The sequence below is a fragment of the Colias croceus genome, chromosome 20 (assembly GCF_905220415.1).
Source record: "Colias croceus chromosome 20, ilColCroc2.1".
In the NCBI taxonomy this organism is placed as follows: Eukaryota; Metazoa; Arthropoda; class Insecta; order Lepidoptera; family Pieridae; genus Colias; species Colias croceus.
Window position 1 is genome coordinate 5,727,171 of NC_059556.1, and position 17,196 is coordinate 5,744,366.

Here is a 17,196-nt window from a genome sequence, read left to right on the forward strand (position 1 = left end):
TACGATTATACCATAGAAAACCATTGAGATATACATATGGAGACGACACCGCCTACATCACTTATGTTCCGCTCAACATACGCCATATGGCGTAACTGCACGCTCATTTTTTATTTGTTTTAAAGTGAAACGCATCAAATAAGTTTTCGTGTGTGTTACGATATTGCACAAATAATACGGAATAGTGCAAAGGAATAACTTTCATCGGTAAGTACCTAACAAGATAATAATTTTTAAAACTTAGTTAGAGCAAAAAAATGGCGCACAGATTTTGTTCGTGGTATCTCCTCCATACGTAGTATTATTATCTCAATGTAGAAAACTGAAAATTACAAATTTGATTGGATCACTTATCTACTACGTCCTAAATGACTGACAGCCGACACTGTTATAAACACTCCATTTAACATTTACCGTCAGAACGATGCAGGTGTCTGTGTCACTGCTCTCTATCGGTTAAAAAAAACAACCTTATTAGCGCGGGAACACCAACCGCCAACGTGACACATTTTGTTTTTAATTTTTAAATAAAAAAATTTAACGAAGAGTTTATCAGTATTATTGTGATTTAGGACGTAATGTTTTTACCAAATTAAATTTAAGGCATTTATTTAGTGAATATTCGCAACAAATAGTTCAAAATGGTGATAAAGTTACAAATAGAAGATAAGCACCCGACCGTAAGTCGGATCAGGTCAATAGGAGCACAGGTGAGTAAAGTTAAAATTAATTATTTAATATTGTTTATAATCTACAAAAGATCTTAAACATACTTACCTATTTAATGTTTCAAACACGTTATACCTAATTTTATAGGCTAATTGTCTTTTAATTATCAGACCTATTTTAACCGGATAAGAAAGTGGTCAGTTAAAATACAAATGCGGTTTTAAAATTAAAATAGTGTGTATGCTTCATAAACCAATATGAAAGTGCGGGTATTTATAATTGAAGTTATAAACGATATGATAATATTTGCTTCGAACATGCAATGTTCATTTGTTAACGTAGAAGTTTGTCATACGATTAAGGGCATCCCACTTGGCAAATATTAATTACTTTATGTGTATTTGAGAATACATTTTCTACATATTTATTGCACGGCATATGAATGAAGAGAGTTCAATAGGTGATCAGACATGGTCTCCTGACAAAGGAGTCTTTTATAGGCTCAATTTAAAATGAATTACATCCGTTTATTATGTATTTCACCGTGCAGTTAGGCTGTAGGCCAATCGCCATAACTCTTGCTTTGTGAATCGTGATTCAGCTGTCTTTTAATTTGACCCCTATTGAATAAAAAAGATTGGGCAGTTTTATAAGCCTAAATGAAAATTTCATTTTCATTATAATTATCTAGAAGATAAAAGGAGGAACCTGTTACATTTTAATGATATATTTTTAGGTAGATAAGTAGGAATTAAACATTTTTTTGTAAGATTTTTTCTAAAAATATTTTAAATGATGAAATGAAGCATGAACTGAACTTTGAAGCATGTTCTTCAGGTTCAGATACACAATTTTGAAACATATTTTTATATATTTCTCAATAAATATCTTGACTATAAAAAACGTGACAAATTTATGAAAACCGACGTACCTAACATGAGATAATTAATAGATATTATAATAATTGTTCAATGGATGGAGGTACAGGTACCTATTTACATTTGTATAACGATAAGAATGTTTTATTCAACGGATCTTAGTTTTGTTTGCGCATTTATCAACAAAGTAACATTTTTAATTTACACACTAATAAATTATTATTTACTTTGTATTTAGAAAGAAATGTGTATCATAAAAATAAATATTTGATGGATATTGACAACAAAAAGTAAAGATAAATGTAAAAAAAATATATTCAAAATCCACCTTTACTTAAAATCTAACACTTATTAACTTTAAATAAAAATGGATGGAAAGAGGTAAAGTTTTGGCACGTTTTTGTTTACTTTTACTATTTACATCTTTTCGTCAGTCTCAAAATATAAACGATCATAATAGTATCTCAATCTAAGATCTCAATTATACTTAATAGAAATAGATGTCGCGCGATTGATTGAATGAAGTTCAATCGAATAAAATAATAATAAAACGGCGCCGAGAGAACGTGCGACTTGCAAATTAGCCGCATTGTTTTTATTTCATGTAATTATAATAGTCATATAAATCTTCTTTTCTTCGGTTATTGTTTTGTTGTATAAATGGCTAATTGTTAGCAACTTGTTATTTATTTCACTTGTATGTCTATTAAAATATTATATACAATAATATTTTAATACGCTAACTTATGTTGACTCCAATTAATGTTGCATGTAGAATGTAGATACGCTGACAGTTTAACCGTATAAGTACTTCAAGCATGCAAAGGTTTTTGTCATACAAATGCTGAAAGTAGGTATACGTATTATTATTAAATAAACGAAGCAAATAAAAATGTTCTGTTAGTTATTTAAATATGACAATTATTAATACAAAACTGCCCAGAGGACAGGATAACAGGTAATAAAATCAATGAAACGGGCGAATCAATTCTAAAAGAAATTTCCCTGGATGTCAGTTAATAATAAAAAATGGAGGTGAAATTTTTGTAGTTTATGATCTTTTTAGGTTATTAATACTTAGAGGTAAAATTTGGTCTCGTCTTACATGAACGATCTTACAAACCTTGGCTGCTACAAACCGTGGCTGACACAAAACGCAGAGTTTGTTGTCTTTGTTTGTACGTAAAAAGAAATATATCCGCATTGTTTAGTACAATTGCCTATTATATGCCTCTTTCGTATGGAGTATCGTGATGCGTTTGCGTGACCAATTTTACAAGACATTGAAATCGCTTAATATATAGTTAGAAACATGTAATACATGTACAAATTAACATAAAAACAAATAAATTCATTAGGTACTAAGGTGTTCGCTAGCAGGACGAATCGAGAATGTTAAAAAAATAAAATACCTATTGCCTATAGGCCTGAAGTACGTTTTTAAGACTAAAGCATTTCACGTAGGTACCTAATAAATGAATAAAAATAAATACACTCATAAATAACAATTAACACACAATAGTACAATTAGTACTCAAATGTATGAGAATTTTGAAATATATAGATTTAAACCTGAACGTAATAACTCAAATAAGTAAGACCTCAAAAACTTAAAATAAAACATTAATATTTGATAAATACAAATATGAATAAGATTAGGGAGATGGCCTGATTGCCTAAATATCCTAAGACAAAATTCTTCACCTACATGCATATTTTATATAATTATATTATGTATTTATGTTTATTGCTTTGTATCTGTTTCCTACTTACCTATTAGGAAATTGTTGTGAAATATAATTTTCATTTTGTATACGATAAACCATAGTAGGTAATGTAAAAACTAAGGTTGATATAGACGATGAACTATAAACTTCAAAGCCTCTAATAGAAGCTATAATATCTTATATCTTGCATTAATAATAACTTTACCCTCTCCATACATTTCTGCTAACCTTTAATTGTTCGTCAAAGGGGTCTGGAAAGGTTCAAGCACATTATTAAAGTTTTTTAATCGTACACATTTCTTTTACAAATAAGCTCCTTCATTATTCCTTCCTTTTTCGAATATTTGGAGTGTACTTTAAAAATAATTGGATGGGCCGTTACGTCCATTATAAATACTTATCTGTAAATTTTAACCCGTTATTCGAAAGTGAAATTGACCAACTTTTTTGCTTTTTAACAAGTTTAATGTATCAAGTTCCAGGGATCAAATTCATAAAAAAACATGTGAGTATGAATCGATCCCCGCGCCGCCGCACTTGGCGCACAGATTTTGTTCGTGGTGTCGTCTCTATACGTAGTAATAGTATCTCAATTCTTATACCACAGATATTATAATAATAAACTAGTAGGTACTTATTATATGTATGCCACTTACTACCTGTGTCAGAAGAACATCTGCAACATTGGGCAATAGCCCCATTTTCGTGTACTGGTCATTAGTCATTTGGACTTTGGGGATTTATTTTTAGTATAGAGATATGTGGGGAATCTAAAATAACAATTGATATTTCAATATTTCAGGCAATAGCAACTATGTCGCCAAATCTCTTACTATTGAACCTGGGTATGGCCATAAGCTTCGCTACAATTGCGTTGCCAGACCTTTTAAACGCTAAAGAAGGTCTATCACTAGACGAAACACAGGCATCGTGGTTCGGTGAGATTTCTTGTATTTACTTATAAATAACTTACATATATGTACATGATTGATTAATTATTATTATAAAAAACGTCATCATCCTCCGTCACACTCTTTGATAGAAAATAATTACAAAAATTTTAATTATGTATTTTAAATATGTTCTTGAAACAATTTATTCACCAAATGCCGTTTTATGCAGGAAATGTGGTTTTTTCTAGGTTTTTTGGTTAATTTCCTTCAACTGATGGGAACATTTTAAGTGTTTCCGTAGAAAAAAAAACATAGATATATTCAAATTAAAAATATGCACTTACTGCTCTAACTTGTAAGATACTTGGATATGCATACTTTTCCCGCTCAATTATTTATTTCCCTAACAGTAATTAATTTAAGATTATACTACAACAATATATTATATTACTTTCAGGTAGTTTATCGTACCTCACGCAGCCTGCCGGAGCTCTGCTCTCCGGACCTCTAGTAGATTACTTTGGGCGAAAGAAAGGAACGTTTCTAGTCAATTTGCCATATTTAATAGCTTGGACTCTCATGTACTTCTCATGGAACTTGCCATCTCTTTTTATCGCCAATGGATTACTGGGTTTTGGTACAGGCATTATGGAGGCACCAATAAACTCTTATGTTGGGGAAATAAGGTAATATACCAAACCTTGATATTTATTGCGAATTAATTACAAGTCGTTATCAATATTTAAATTAATCTTTTCACTAAATACCTAATGAACGTTCGTATCGAGGTCTTTAAAATTGTGGAACCTCATTAATTACGGTGAACATTTGAAGATAAACATTTATATGAACCAATTGTATTGTAGGTAATATTACATCTATCTTGAAGTAAGCAAGTAATCTAAGCTTTATTTGGATGAAATGGTAAAAATATCGTCTTATAAGAATTCAAAAAAAAAAAGCACACAAAATCTAAAACTAAAACTCAAAACAATTGAAATATAACAACATAGATAAACTTGTCATCGTACTGCTCATGGTCACTAGCCATGATATTGAAAAGTACTTATTTCGAAAACTAGACACGTTGGTATCTATGAAACTATAGATACCAATAGATAATTCATAGTTTTAGGTCAATGCTTCAAATGAATGTTTAGATACAGAATATAGATAAGTTAACAAATCTATGAATGAAATGTATGGCGATAAAAAATACATACAAAATAGATATCAATAAGGAACGCTTGAGATAACTATGGAGTCCCTTGAATGATTGTTTAATTGGTACCTACTTAAAGCCTTACTGTGATCTTACTTTAATCTTTCTGTTCCGTTCTTATCAGGTCCTTTTATTAGAATTTTATAGATGAACTTGTCAATCCTATAATTACAGTTAAAACAGTATGTTTATTTTATTTAACGAAACTAACTCATACTTCTGTATTTCGTGATGGGTAGCCATAGGTAGGTGGTAGGTGGTTCTATGGCCCGGAATACAAAATAAAAAAAACTGCAACATGCCAGACAATAAAACTTTAGCTTTTCGTACGTGAGGGAATTTGAAAAATATTTTATAAATTGTATCCAATACAACCATAAAACACCTCCTATCCCTTTATAATTCATATCTTTATCCCATATACACATACTACTATGGTGTTACTATGGTGTACCTAGAATGCAGATGCATCTCAGCCCCAATATAGATATTATAACTCCAAACGTTGATGATATCGTGCAGTAGAAAAATAGAACTACTTATTTACTCATTATTAAACATTAATAACAACAATGTCTTACACAGTGAACCATCCGTACGTGGTGCGTTTTGTTCCATCACACTCCTGTTCACATCCCTGGGAGTATTCGCTATGTACTTCCTCGGTACGGTGGTCACTTGGAGATACGCAGCGCTCATCAGTTTAGCAATTCCTATAAGTTCTATGCTCCTGGTACTTTTGGTGAGTATGTATTTAATCTAATATAAAAAATATATATAATTCTTCAGAGGGATTTAATAGACCATTATAACTATTTCAGAATAAATAGTTTTATTTTTTAAAAATATACTCGGGTAAAATTAAACAGAATGATGATATAACAAGTAACAATTTACCGCCATACAAACATAAAATTAATGGTTATGTAATGAAGCTAGTTCCTCCCAGCGTAGATAATAATGCCTGCCATGCATTTTAAACATACTGTTATATAATTTGCAACCTTGTAACTTATTTAAGTATGAGAGGACAATGTTTTTTTCACTAGCCGTTCGACCGATTTTCCCGGCATGGCATCATGTTCCTTTTTAAAGGGGATTTTTTTAATCGGTTTGGCTAGAAGCATTTTATTCATAGGAATAAGAAATTTCACTACTGTAAAACTACTGAAGCGTTTCTGGTACAATTATCCTATTCCAAGTGCCAGAAACACCCGTCTGGCTTTTAGTGCAAGGCAAAGACGAGGAAGCTCCAAACGACGATCTATTCATTAAATTATTAACCCGATGTTTCATGTTTCACATACAGCATCATGTATTTGTTTATACTTTTTTATATTGCATGCAAGAAAATATTCCGAGCTAAATTCGCCTGCTTTACCAGTGTTTTCAGACTTGAAATATAGTACCTAATCTGCTCTATTCCTATTAAGCGGGTCACACACGGTGAAGATACTATAATATTTATGTTACCCACAAAATTTCGGGTCATTTATAACAGGATGGCGGTTCTACAGGGGTCTTAGGTATGCAATGACAAAAAGAAAAATGATGGTCAGAACGCTGATACCGGATACCTTAAGATACTATAACGTTTTATATTATTAGAGAATCTTAACATAAAATATTATAGTATCTTCACCGTGTGTGACGCGCTTTAATAAGAAGTTTTACTGAAGCATTTCTACAATTTCCATATATTCCAGGTGCCAGAAACACCCGTCTGGCTTCTAGTGCAAGGCAAAGACGAGGAAGCATTAAGCGCCCTCTGCTATTTGCGCGGTTGGACCAAACCGCAGAACGTTCAGGAGGAATTCGACAAACTATCCGTTTATTCTAAGAGCCTGAGAAAGTGTATAATTTGTGTCACGGAGCAGGATAAGACTTGCCAGCATGATTCCATGAATCCGATTAAAAGGTAATCCTACTAACTTACTAATATTATATAAATGTGTCTGAGATAGCTTTCACGCAACCAACGAAACGAATGATGACCTAAGAAAGGACATTGGTTTTATCCCGGAAATCCCATAAAAACCTAGAACGAGCGGGCGCGCGGAAACTCGGAAAGCTAGTTTTAAACCATTTGCTTGGTTTATATTTTTAACAAATAAAAATGCGCAATTTATTTATTATCATATTATTATATCCCATAAAAAACTTATATATACTCCTAGCATGGTTACAGGTAGTCTCTTCGAATATAAATAACGAAACAAACGCCTTTAAAATGCCTTAAAAAACTTTTGTAGATTCTTCTGTAGAAACAAAATTCGAATTAATATTTTTTTCTTTTGTCTCGGCTACACAACTACATACTTACATAGACATTCAGTTGAACAAATAGAATGAAAGGCAATAAATACAATGCATATAATAGGTATATGCGAAATAATATACCGATTCATGTTAAAAAAACCCGAATATACTTCACAAATATATATACTTATTATATTATAGGCACAAAAATAACTCAAAACTCAAACATTTATTTATTCAATTAGACTTCTTCGAGAAGCACTTTTGAAACGTCAATACATATTTTTATCATTTACCACCGATTCGGAAAGCAGTATCTATGGAGAAGAATCGGCAAGAAACCCCATAGTTGCTCTTTTAAATCATTTCAGTATTACAATTTGTAACCGTACGTATATATTATCATAACATCTTAGGTATGTTGTTGATAAGTTTTTAAGGTATCTGAGATCTTACGAAAATAAATTGAATTGTAACGAATTCAAATTGTTTTACACCTACATTAAAATAAATTTATTTATAATTGATTGATTGATAGATTGTAGATATTCAAGTCGTAATAACATCTTTATTTATATTTAAAAATCGATTAACATGTAATTACTTATTTTGATACATTCTCAAATTAAAAGTTAAAAATACCTATATCTATTTAAATTGAAGTAGGTTTTTATCGGCCAAAATATTTTAATTAAAAAACTGACATTGTAAATTACATGTACACAATTTACAAGAACAGTGTTATTGTAAATTACACGAATATCACCAATATTTGCAATACAACATAGAGATTATCGTATGTACGTTTTATCTCACAAGTTAGATTTTCCAATCTAGTTTGAGTCACGACCAATTTCTCGTGATAAACGTGCAAGCACTTTATAAATATTTACATAACTCATAAAACTATAGTTGCAAAATATGATTTAACACAAAGAAACCAGAAAATAGTATATTTGCACTATGTACCTAGCTCATTTGGAAAAGGAAAACACAGTGCAACTAAATATTTTAATTACATAATAAACTCGATTAGTATGATATTAATATAATGGTAAAAGAAATAGAATAGTGAAGTTTGAAACTGCATAATAATTGAAATCAAATCATTTATTTGCAATCAAACATGATTACAACATTACAAACAACTTACACAATATAATGTGATAGCTGTTGTCGCATATATTGTATCAATTCAGTCATATATTTTTAAGATCTTTAGCACTGCAGTTACAAAACTATACTGAAACTGTAATTTTCAGGAATTTCCTAAAGTTCAGATATGTGATGTTTTGCAAAGAAACGTTACGGCCACTGCAGTTAATAGTTCTATACTTCATGTTCTACGTGATGAGTGGTTTGACACCAGTTAAACCAAACATGGTCAATGTTTGTGGTGCTTTTGGTATGCCTAATGATGGAAAACAAATTGTGGTAAGTATTATATGTTTAGTATAGGTACTGAAACGGCCCTTTTGCTTAATAATTATAGATAGTTATGCTAATTGATTACCTATTAGATATTTCAAGTTTAGTTGGAAATTTGGCACTACTTTACCCAAGTTGAAAATAACCGTCGTAAAATAAAAAATCCGATGCTTCATAAATAATAATTAGTATGCATTTACGACAAATAATTAAATAATAAATCCATTTTTTGTCAAACATTCATCTTACTACCATTAAAAAGTATGTTACCTATAAATAGCCTATCAATTTATTATCACATAGCCAAAATACGTTTATTACTTCATCTGTCTTCATATTAACTGTTTAATGCCTATTTCCAATATAGAGTATTAATCCATACATTATGTATTTCTAGATGCTCGTGGGAGCAATCACATGCATAAGCAGTTTGTGCCTAGTAGCGGCCATCAAACTATTGGGCAAGCGAAAGCCAGCCATAGTATCCATGCTAGGGACTGCTGTAGCTTGCATAGGTCTCAGTATATACGCTAGGATCAAACTAGACGATAAAGTATTTTCCTATGATGTGACAACATTTCCAAAGGAAACTAGCTATACGCCTTTGATATTGTTCTACATATTGACTTTCTTCACTGGCCCGGGAATCACTTGGGTGCTGCTGGGAGAAGTTTTTCCGTTCAGGTAAGTTTTCGGAACTAGGTTAAAAATCCGATTATTAAGTCGATCTTCAGTCAAAGGAAAATACGATTAACGTTACCCCAAAAATAATTCTGTTTTTTTAGTAAAATGTCACTTTGGACAAGACAGAAAACAGTCCATGAAATTGCTTCTACAATTTCTGTTTTCATAAATATTCATTAGCTTTTCAATATGTATTTTTAACATATTTTCATTTTCTTAAACAGGAGTCGGGCATCAGCCCAAGGAGTTGCCGCAGCTAGTAACTACGTATTCATGTTCCTTGGATCAAAAACATTTATAAATTTAGAAATGGGCGCAGGATTATGGGGAGCCTTCGCTACATATGCTGCCTTCGGTTTCCTTGGCACTATATATCTTTATTTCTTCTTACCAGAGACTGAAGGGAAATCTTTGCAAGAAATCGAAACGTTTTATAGTGGAAAACTCAGAATATTCCCAGATGACCCCTTCTATAATTTCTTTAAGAGGCTGAGGAGAAGATGAACTTTAATTTATACTTAACTTAAATAATAAATTATTAAAATAGAGCCATATGTATTGATATAATGAATATGTTGTTTTATTTTTCCCTATTGGAATAAATTGGATGACTAGTAAAGAAAGTAAAATTTTCCTCCAAATTCTACTCGCTGTTTGTCCAGATCTTATAATTTTATTTAAGTTAGCTTCTGTTATTTAAGTAGGTACGATAAAAAAATAGGAACATACACAATTGACAATACATATCAAATCTCGGGGTTTTCCTTATTCCCAAACAAATTTCCCCTTTGAACATTTTAATTGTTAATTTAATTTTGCAAGAATTTGTGAAATATTTTTTTAATATCTTATTAATTAGAATAAGAAGAAAATTTATACAGATTTTAGCAAATGTTTAGTATAAGGTATAAATGAAAGACAAACGACATTACACCAATTATTTTATTTACACAAAATTTAATATAAACCTATACATAATATAAGTAAAATTCATTTCAATATCGATGGATCATCTATACGAGCCATGAACAACGGTATAGCGAATTGCGTGTCCCATAGTATCGCTACGAAGGGTCTATTAGCCCTGAATGACGGTAGAGGATCCTCAAACGAAAGAGCAACAGCTGCAAAAGCAGATGCCGCAGCCGCAGTAGCCCCTTGCTCATCTATACTAAAATATCCTGAGTGTAAGGCATCAGATATTTGTGGTGGAAATGTACGATATATACCGACACCAGCCAATTCGGATTGCGAATTGAAAAGGTTTTTAATGCCCATCTGAAATGTAAAAGTAACAACTGTTTTAAAGCGGTCTTCGAATCAGACAATGGTCTTCCTACAGAATTAGATTAGCAGCAAAACATAACCGTAAAATAAAATTTATTCTTTCAAAATAATAAAGCATGAAGTGTTATACGAATTTAGCTAATCTTCGAAATAAGCACCTGTTTCAAAACCGGTTGAAGATTTGTATCAGACTTCATCGTGAACTTGGGTATCTCAATTTGCATATCAACTGGCGTCATGGCGTGATAGTTAATAACATCGTCATCAGTGAGTTTTGCTATTAATTCTTCTGTATTAGAACCCTCATTTGGAAGAATTAGGATAAGTGAATATTGGTATCGCTGAAAAAGAAAATAACTAATTCGGTATAAATAATTTATTTGTTTTTATGTAAGTCCGGGCGTATGGACTTGTATGTTAGTCCATCGAGTCAACCATTTGAATAAGATACAAAAATTTAGATTATATTTTCGCAATTATACGAAATCACCAATTTGATAATACACACTTAATAATAATTAAGAAAATACATTTCAGATATTTAAAAAACTATAAAATTGTAACGCCTAAATAAAAATACCAGCACTTTACCTCAAATGGCATGATGCAGACAACGGAATTTGTGTTCGGATCTTCACCAAACTTGAAAGAGGTCTGTAAACGCATAAATGGTACCGTCACAGATTGCCCATTTTTCAGATGAAATTCTCGGGGCATAGTTGCTTCAGGCTTAAATTTTGTCTCCCAAAGCCCTCTGAAATACACTACATTCACAAGCACCAGTTGTGTGTTTAAATTGAAAATGTCTGAAATTTAAAAAGATCTATGTTATTATATATATATATATATATATTTAAATGCATTTTTTTGAAATATTATTGTATGTACTTACAAAAATGTAAGTTTAATATTCATTTAACAAACCTGGTGGTAGCATGTCTGTTATTTTGTTCTTCGTATTATCAGCAACCCATTTATTAATTTTCTTAGCTGCTTGTTCGGACCCAGCGAAATTCATTGGGGTTACTTCACTACCAAAATTACGTATAGCAGTAGTTTTAAACGCTGGATACAGATCGAAAGTATCAGCTACTACCACATTATTGGCTACTGTCAGAATGTTTCGTGAATTACGTTTCTGTAATAGTAGAAAAATATAGGTTTCAAATAGGTAGTAATAATTAAGGCATGTGTAATTGTGTAATGTAATATTACTTAATTAAAAAAGGTATTAAGAATCCGTTATTAATTTTGTCCAAAATCGTACTATCCTACTTCTGCATATTATAAATGCGGAAGTTTGTGAGGTTGTTTAGTATTTCATACAAATACTACTGAATGAAATTTGATATGTAGGGAGCTTAAGACCCAGAATAAGATACTTCATATCTCAGATATCCCACAGGAACAGGAACTATGTGGATTTTCTTTGAATACGCGGGCGGAAATCTTATTGACATAAGTATATTTTCGACAATACGACGTATTTCATTTACACTTCTTCATTATTCATAATTATGTATTTTCTACTCACTCTCATGTCTATGGTCAGTCTCCTATAAATTGGCGCTGTTATTTCTGGCGCCATATGCAACGAATTGGTTATCTGTTCCTGTGCACCACCAGTCGTTCCTTGCTGCAAAAGGGCTAAAAGAGTCGCTATTGACGTTGGTGACATCATTATATTACCTTGTTGCAACTGCATCGCACTCTGAAATAAACCCATATTTCATTTTTTCATTGTCTATTTCAAGTTAATTATTGCAACGTAATATCCATAAAACTCACGATACTTACAAAAATTGAGGAAGTTTATGAACTAGTAGAATTTTGTTTATCTTTAACACATTCATAGTAGCGTTTCAATATGAAGTATAGCGTATTTTTGTAATACTATTAATTTTTCTTTTGTCTATGTTAATTTTAAATCATGTATTCAGTTTTATTAGATGGATATTTATAGGATTATATCGAGTTTTCTGATTTACCAACAGATTTTAATCCTACCAATAAACTTTAAAAACAGAATTCTTTACGTACTTACCCTTAACAGATTAATTCCTAAATCAGTGATACCATGACTGACATTACTCAACAATTCTTGTTGTGGTGCTTCATTCTGCAGCAGTACACTTGGCTTGGAAACCCCTGCCTGTAGTGGAACAAAACCAAGATCTCCATTTCTATTCCCTAAGGAAGGTATAGTATCCTGATCTAATGCACTAAATCTGTTTATCTGATTTCCATTAGGGTACACCGCATATCCTGGTACATTTCTATTCAATCTATAAGACGTCTGTTCAGGATAATAGTATGTTGGATTTATATTTTGTTGGGCAAATCCATTCTGTTGTTGATTATTTGCTTGACTTTTGACATCAACAAAGATGATAATCTGTAAAACTGCAGAGACACAACACTTAAAAACATACCTTATTCACATAAAAATATATAAAGTCATTTCTGTTCATCTTCGTAATTTTCAAAACAGGAAGTCAATAAAAAATAATGAAGAATTTTTCCCTAATCAAAATCATAACAAGTTGATGAGATACATACGTAGTAAGAGCAACATTATATTATGTAGCTCGAAGCACTTTATTTTAATTCCAATTGTTTTACAATAAAAACTTTGATTTCATTTATTATATGTTGTCATTTCTTTTAAATATTTGTGACTAGATATTTAAAAACAAAACAAAAGACAACGTTGACTTCTGTCGCGAGAATGACCGTGTTCAAGATTACATTAATCGTTATTCATTTAGTATTAAAATCAAATTCAATAGAATTAGGACTTTGTTTCATTTCATTAAAGTCGTATTTGCTTATAGATTTCTTTTACATATTACTCTTGGCATACGCGTCGAGACATCGGCTACTTCGCTTGTGGTTTTCCCATTAAAACAGGTTATATTTTCTTGGTGATGATTTTAAATGGATTCTTTTCATATGTTGATTATAAGACGATCTTCAGTTCATTACTAATGATTACTACTAATAATTTTATAGAACTTATGAATGACTAGGTACTATATTAATCTCGGAACATTGCAGAAGCTAGAATATACTTATAAATATTAAATACGATCTATATCTACATCTTTATCTAATTTGTTTGTTTAAACGTGGTATTCTCAAGAACTACTAGTAGAAATAGAAAATTATTTCAATATTAAATAGTCCAGAGGGAAGAACTGATATTTAAATCAAAGCAAAGAAAACACATAATTATAATTCATTTATTTATTAAATAATATATTACAAAACTATCACAAATTAACACAACATTGATTTTTAACCGTCTGAGACATTTTAAAAGCACAGTATACAAGTTCATTAAATAATTAACTTAACACACTTAAAAGTTTGAACTTTATTAAAAAAAATAAACACATTACACAACAAATTTCATATCACAATTCAAACATATTTTTACTTTTTGGGATAAAGTCTATTTTGGTTCTTCTATCAACCATGGATAAGTATTTCGCTTCTGATAGTATTTTTAATGGTATGTTTTGTGAACTGGTGTTATACAGTTCCAATGGTGCCTTGTATTCAAACAAAGGTGATGCCAGCAAAAGGACAGCTTTCCTCTGAATAGCGCAGACGTTGTACAAATTTGACTTCTTCTCTATTTCCTCAAACCTGAAAAGAGTTTTTGTTAACTTAAGAACTGTTATTGGGTTTTCTGGGTTTCATTTTTCGTTTGATTTTGACAAGATTGAACCAGGTTATGAAATATCTTGATAGTATTTTAACTGATATGCCTGGTACGCCAGTAGTTTTCTAATTAACAGAAACTTAAAAAGTTTAGGAGTGTAAAACAAAAATACACATCATAAAATTACAGCAACAACTTATTTATTATAAGTACATTATCCTATCTTAATTAAAAAATATCATCACTCCAACAATAATATCAGACACCAAATTTCCGGTAATATACTCACACTGGACATGTTTCCAGTTTATCCAAGAGATCTTGTTTCCTCAGCAAAATGACGGCATTTCGTACGGCAGCAGCGCCTATAACAGAGGGGTATTCATCTAACAACCCCATATCTAGTATCATCCCACACATACAGATGAATGTCGCCGCCAATTCAATGTCAGGATCATTACCACTGCACCACAATGAAAGATAGGTTACAAATTCTTGAGGTAACACCGGTTGAGGAGGCATTTTCTGTAAAATATGTTCAGTGTTAGTAGGTACTTTATTTATTTTGATAGAAGGATAGATACAATTAAAAATGTTTTTGCCAGCAAAGCTATTAGACTTACAAAAATAATTAAATTGCAAAAAATTCCTTGTAAAAATCATTGTAACTATGATATCTTGGTTCATAGTCTATTCATACAATCTGAAAATGAATGATATCAGAGTACATACCAAGTTTATTAGAATCAATGCTTCAGCTCTAAGAAGATATTTGGTGGTAAATGCATGATTTGAACATTTCACCAACTTATGAGCAGTTGTTACTGGACCATGTATTTTTTGAGCTATCCAAAAACAGGCAGTTGCAAATAGCTGTAAGTTTTCAATAGGTACTGGGCCAACTGCTAATACCGAATCCAAATACCAAGTAGCTGTTTGAATTGTTGCCGGATTACCACCAGCACCCTAGATAAAAATATATTATTTTGATATAGACGTTTATTTTAATTTTATTAAAATTTCTTTATCTTATAAACATCAAAATCTATTTTCGATGTTTCTCAGATAAAGAACTCTTTCAATAATCGTTTGTGTTTAACTTTAGAATTTTCAGTATAATCTAGTCACCAAATTGAATACATAAAGAACAATTCTTAAGAATTATTTTCCAATCATATTCTACTTACATTGACTTTTAACAACCAATTCAATACACACGCTCTAGTAGCATTTGGTGTCGTTAAGTGATTAGGCCACTTCTTTTCTTTAGTAATCAGATAAGTAAATATCTCACTCTCATCTTCTCGTTGTAAAGAATCTCTGTATGTGCCTGCTGCTGAAAATCAATATTACATAAACATAAAAAATAAAATAAATATCACAGATACCATAAGTAAAATCATTGATGAGAGATGTGGCATATACATTTATGTACGTAATAAGAGTAGTAATGGTGGATTTATTCAATCCGATTTCAAAATGCTAACTCGATTAAATCTATAAAAAAAAAATAAAGTTAGGTCTGTTACACCAATTATAGCTCCACAACGAATGAACAATTTTTATTATATCTAGTTGGTTTGATTTGATTCCACTCAGATTAAAGTAATCACGTTTAAAAATTAACTCCTAAAAAAGTCTATCCTGGTGGAGCTGAGGCGAGCAGCTAGTTTATTATAATTTTTTGTATTACTTACAAATATCAGAAGATTTCAAAAACTCGGATGAACACTCATTGAACTTTAATTGTCTTTTATATTTTTCATCATCCTCTCCTCTAGATTTCTTTGCGGAACTCTGTTGACCTAGTAATTCTCTGCTGTGGGGTCGTTTTAGACTTTTCTTAATGTTTTTTGTCTGACTAGATCCAAAAAGGCCGGATGTAGGCGTACCTGTCTTTTTTAAATTTTTTATACCTAAACAATTTCTGAAGTCGTTTTTACTAAAATAATTAATGTTTTCGCTGCTACTTGCTATCTCCTCGACATCATCATCATCGCTTATATAAATAACACTATTGTTTCCGTCATCTTTAAAAACTTTATAACCCCAATCTAAATTTTCTCTCTTAGTGCGAACTGTGACGTGTCTTGGAATGGGTGTTAAACTTCTTGATTTTCTCAATTTATATTTCTTTTGCACTGGTTTCTTAACATCTCTCTTGATATCTTGGTTTGGTACATTTGATGCCTGGGCTTGCAGAGTTTTTAATGGACGCCTTTCATTTTCCGAATTTTGTTTTTTTAGTATCTTCTTAGAATTTCCCGGCAATGGATGAATAGGTAATGGGATTTTCGATTTAAGAATGAAGCTTTTATTATTTTCTTTGTTAAATGCCATTATAATCACTAAATTACTTATTACTTTAATAAAATAAAACAACCGACTCCGCCCAGCGCAGCCGTTACATTGTTTAAAGTAACGTTATGTCTTATTTCTATTAAATTTATTTCAATCTACCCTCACTGTCTATCGGTCGGGA

General features: G+C 31.2%; 4 protein-coding genes across 5 annotated transcripts in view; 1 reads left to right on the forward strand and 3 right to left on the reverse strand.

Moving 5' to 3' along the window:
- The window catches only part of LOC123700808, a 535,837-nt gene that overhangs the window by 432,897 nt on the left and 85,744 nt on the right, over window positions 1-17,196 (reverse strand). The gene's annotated exons all lie outside the window — the stretch shown is intronic.
- Window positions 394-10,331, forward strand: LOC123700792 (facilitated trehalose transporter Tret1-like). Its single transcript, XM_045648127.1, has 8 exons — window positions 394-710; window positions 4,077-4,212; window positions 4,625-4,853; window positions 5,975-6,131; window positions 7,096-7,307; window positions 8,911-9,082; window positions 9,474-9,760; window positions 9,985-10,331. Exons 1-8 carry the CDS (start codon window positions 642-644, stop codon window positions 10,262-10,264), a joined length of 1,542 nt encoding a protein of 513 aa, XP_045504083.1. The 5' UTR covers window positions 394-641; the 3' UTR covers window positions 10,265-10,331.
- LOC123700796 (serine protease inhibitor 3/4-like) lies at window positions 10,685-13,776 on the reverse strand. Its single transcript, XM_045648131.1, has 7 exons — window positions 13,607-13,776; window positions 13,092-13,450; window positions 12,582-12,758; window positions 11,972-12,185; window positions 11,639-11,853; window positions 11,206-11,388; window positions 10,685-11,038 (listed from the first exon to the last, which is right to left on the reverse strand). Exons 1-7 carry the CDS (start codon window positions 13,620-13,622, stop codon window positions 10,751-10,753), a joined length of 1,452 nt encoding a protein of 483 aa, XP_045504087.1. The 5' UTR covers window positions 13,623-13,776; the 3' UTR covers window positions 10,685-10,750.
- LOC123700793 lies at window positions 14,276-17,133 on the reverse strand. Of its 2 annotated transcripts, none has more exons than XM_045648129.1 (5): window positions 16,412-17,133; window positions 15,902-16,047; window positions 15,447-15,680; window positions 15,004-15,239; window positions 14,276-14,698 (listed from the first exon to the last, which is right to left on the reverse strand). In XM_045648129.1, the coding sequence occupies exons 1-5, from the start codon at window positions 17,052-17,054 to the stop codon at window positions 14,464-14,466; spliced, it is 1,494 nt and encodes a 497-aa protein (XP_045504085.1). In that variant the 5' UTR covers window positions 17,055-17,133; the 3' UTR covers window positions 14,276-14,463. The 2 variants fall into 2 exon arrangements, with proteins under 2 accessions (XP_045504085.1, XP_045504084.1); XM_045648128.1 differs by having other exon boundaries at window positions 15,902-16,050.

Excerpts from the sequence above, each read along its gene's own strand:
- LOC123700792 (XM_045648127.1), top strand. The coding sequence starts at position 642 with ATGGTGATAAAGTTACAAATAGAAGATAAGCACCCGACCGTAAGTCGG. Across the intron at positions 4,213-4,624 it reads AACACAGGCATCGTGGTTCG|GTAGTTTATCGTACCTCACG; the intron begins GTGAGATTTCTT and ends TATTACTTTCAG. Across the intron at positions 7,308-8,910 it reads TCCATGAATCCGATTAAAAG|GAATTTCCTAAAGTTCAGAT; the intron begins GTAATCCTACTA and ends TGTAATTTTCAG.
- LOC123700796 (XM_045648131.1), bottom strand. Across the intron at positions 12,759-13,091 it reads TAGGAATTAATCTGTTAAGG|AGTGCGATGCAGTTGCAACA; the intron begins GTAAGTACGTAA and ends GGTTTATTTCAG. Across the intron at positions 11,389-11,638 it reads TCTGCATCATGCCATTTGAG|CGATACCAATATTCACTTAT; the intron begins GTAAAGTGCTGG and ends TTTCTTTTTCAG.
- LOC123700793 (XM_045648128.1), bottom strand. The coding sequence starts at position 17,054 with ATGGCATTTAACAAAGAAAATAATAAAAGCTTCATTCTTAAATCGAAA. Across the intron at positions 16,051-16,411 it reads TTTGAAATCTTCTGATATTT|CAGCAGGCACATACAGAGAT; the intron begins GTAAGTAATACA and ends ATTGATTTTCAG. Across the intron at positions 14,699-15,003 it reads AAACTGGAAACATGTCCAGT|GTTTGAGGAAATAGAGAAGA; the intron begins GTGAGTATATTA and ends AACTCTTTTCAG.